General features: G+C 40.9%; 1 protein-coding gene across 1 annotated transcript; it reads right to left on the bottom strand.

Moving 5' to 3' along the window:
- Positions 1–966: 966 nt before the first annotated feature.
- On the bottom strand, positions 967–3019 carry LOC113153637 (doublesex- and mab-3-related transcription factor B1-like). Its single transcript, XM_026347322.2, has 3 exons — positions 2369–3019; positions 1219–1463; positions 967–1098 (listed from the first exon to the last, which is right to left on the bottom strand). The coding sequence occupies exons 1-3, from the start codon at positions 2802–2804 to the stop codon at positions 967–969; spliced, it is 813 nt and encodes a 270-aa protein (XP_026203107.1). The 5' UTR covers positions 2805–3019.
- Between the last annotated feature and the right edge of the window lie 444 nt (positions 3020–3463).

The raw sequence follows: 3463 nt of genomic DNA, 5'->3' as shown, positions 1-3463 counted from the left end.
GTGATGGTCAAGGTGGGGAGAGTGTCTGCTCCCCTCTGGTGGACAAATATTACAACACACATCTCTGCATTAATCTCAGAAGCTGAACGTCTAACGTTCACCTGCTTTTTTGTAAAACAGATTGTTGTACAACCTGGGAGGTGGGAAATGTATAAAGTAATGAACTGAAATGAGTGATGGGGAGAAAGTAGGATGTAAGGAAGGATACAAGAAAGAGAAGCAGCTATAAAACAAGCACATTTCTACCAGGTGTCAAACAAAATCTATACTGAAATAATAAAATTAAGTCCAGTGCTGAGTTAGCATCATGCATTGCTATTTGAAGAGTGGCCTTATTTTGAAAAGGTAATTTGGAAAATGTAAATTTGAATTGGATGTGTTAGCTAAAAGTTCATAAAATAGTCTGTAATGTGATTAGATATAAAATCAAATGTAAAAATGACTGAAATAACACATTTCTCATTAACAGTTAAAACCAGTAATTTGCTAATTAATTGTATTTGAAATGTAATTGGTAAAATTGCAAAAACAAGATAAATTCTTTAGATAGAAGAAAGTTACACATGATTACTCATTATTTAAATTTGTCTGTGATCATGTATTGAATTAAAGAGTCTGTCATTAGTATGTTGGAGAATCAGAGTGCTGCTATTGGGGAAATTACCAGTGGCAAGTCTGTAAGTTTATAATTAACAAAACTAGCATTGCTCATTTTTATTATAATGTTCTTAAAAATCTTTAATGGCATTAAAAAAAGCTAAGAGGGCAAATGTGAGTGTAAAACATCAACCGTGTTTAATACAAATTCTGAATAGAAAATAACATGTAATATAAACCAGTCCTTCCTCCTCTCCACCCTTTGTCAGCACATTAACCAGGAACAGTGTGCAGAAACATTGACATCAGCAAAATAGTTCAAATGAAACATGAAATAAAATTCAAACAACAATTAATCCAGCTGCATCTTTAATCCAGCTCCACTACGTCTGGGTCAGCTTGTTTGGCCAGAGGAGGCTGTGGGTGCCTGGACATCAGCTCCTCCTGGAAAGCCTCTGGGAGTGGGGATGGTTGGAGGGTGATGAAGACCTGTTTGCAGTCCTGACCCATTAAAAGGCGAAAAATACAAGGATATTTATTTCATGACACAGAAGGCCATAGCATTTTATTTTTCATACAACTGGTCTACAGTATATTTTAGAAAGAGACAGAGACACTTACAGCAGGCGGTGCAGGCTCTGGTGGAGGTGGGAAATGGACTGCACGCTGCTGGAAGTGAGGGAACAGCAGGGGTGCATGAAGGCCGTGGTTGAACAGCTCAGCAGGCAGAGGGGCCAACCACGGCATGTTGATGGTGAAGTCTGGACACGGAGCATAGCTGCTTGGATATGGACCTGACATCCTAAACGGAAAATGAACGAAAGGCAGCGGTGCAGATGGTCGTAATTCACCAAAGTAAGCGGCACCTGGGAGGAAATCGTAACATTATTCATCACAAAATGGAAAGTATACTGCATATTGTACTGTAAACAGATTTCTCAATGAATTAATTAATTGGATTTAAGACACTCAGGAAGCTCAAATTAGCTTCACCTATTCCCCAATCAAGTACAAAATAGTTAATTTAAATGTAATAATGTTCTGATCTATTCTGAAATGTATATTCTGACATTAATTATTATTATGTTGCTATTGTACCAACATTTGAGTCCAACTTTTTTCTTAAGTGGCAGTAGTCCAGAGCAGCAAAATAATTATCACAAGACCAAGAAAACCAGTTTACATATTGACGAGTCTGGATGAACCTGTTCCAAACAGCACTGACGGTCTTTGAATGCAGCATTGTCCAGTTGATAATCGTCTTTCTTTTAATCAGATTAACGTTGGATCGGTTTTATTTGTGAGTGTTTATACTGTGTAGTAGCTATTTATATTACTTAGTTTTACTGATATGGTGTCTAAATGCGACTTAAAAGATAATAGTTATTGTTATTAAAATAAATAAATAAAATAAATATTAAACTTTAAATCAGACGCAGGTGTCCCGAATTGACCGTTGGTGACGTCATTCGATCGTTACCGCTGATTTTTAAACGTTACGTCAGACTTACTGTTTCTAATTAAATAAAATAAATAAGAATTAAAAACTAAAGTCAAATGTTTATTCACATTTAAAAACAACATACAAACTCACACATTTATATTTATACATTTATAAATCTAACTCCCTCTCGTCAGTGGTCCTGGCGGCCATTTTGTAACGTCTGCTGTTTATTTAAGAGAGTGAATGATGTCAAGTCAAAATTCTGCTAAATGTAAATATACATAAACAATATTATCAAAAAATCTGAATCAGGAACATTTAACTTACTTAAAGGTGTAAAGTTGCCCGGAGTCTCAGTGGGAGGACAGGTCAGCACAGTAGTGCGGTCCGAGCCGGCCGGTCCGCACCGTAGATCCAGGGGGCTCCGCTCGGAGGTCACGACACTGCCCGGGTCTCCGTTAGCCAGCGGGCGGCTAGAGGCCCCTGGAGCCGCCGGTCTGGCCTCGCTGTCGCGGGGTCGCTTCGCTTTAGTTTGGGGTTTGTTCTCCTCGGCTCTCCTCAGATTTCGCTGCAGGGCCGTGATCCGAGTCCGCTCCGTGATGAGAAGGCACCTCCAGCAGGCGCACTTGAGAAAAGGGCAGAGCTTCATGTGGCCCTTCTGGGGGACGACGATCCCATGGTGTCGGCACCGGGTGCACTTCGGCTGCCGCGGCAACTCGGCGGCAGCTCCCGGTATCGTTAGTTTTTCTTTGGACAGAGACATATTAACCTGGAATCACCTGTTTAATAACGAAATATATATTATATTATCCAGCTAAAGTGACACCACTGCAGCCTGAAGACGAACCAAGAGGCGTCGCACGTTTTTCACTCAGCTTCAAATTAATATAAAATGTATCGTTTCCAGTCTGGAACAACCAACAGTACTGGACCCTAGTGCTCCCATCACCAGAACAAGTGCTCCCATCACCAGAACAAGTCCTCCCATCACCAGAACAAGTCCTCCCATCACCAGAACAAGTCCTCCCATCACCAGAACAAGTCCTCCCATCACCAGAACAAGTGCTCCCATCACCAGAACAAGTCCTCCCATCACCAGAACATTACATTACATTACATTACATTACATTACATACAGAACAAGTCCTCCCATCACCAGAACAAGTCCTCCCATCACCAGAACAAGTGCTCCCATCACCAGAACAAGTCCTCCCATCACCAGAACAAGTCCTCCCATCACCAGAACAAGTCCTCCATCACCAGAACAAGTGCTCCCATCACCAGAACAAGTCTCCCATCACCAGAACAAGTTCTCCCATCACCAGAACAGTGCTCCATTACATTACATTACATTACATTAATTACATTACATACAGACAAGTCCTCCATCACCAGAACAAGTCCTCCCATCACCAGAACAAG

Source organism: Anabas testudineus, chromosome 11, assembly GCF_900324465.2.
Source record: "Anabas testudineus chromosome 11, fAnaTes1.2, whole genome shotgun sequence".
NCBI lineage: Eukaryota > Metazoa > Chordata > Actinopteri > Anabantiformes > Anabantidae > Anabas > Anabas testudineus.
The sequence above is the reverse complement of the archived record's forward strand: the minus strand, read 5'-3'. Positions and strand labels throughout refer to the sequence as shown.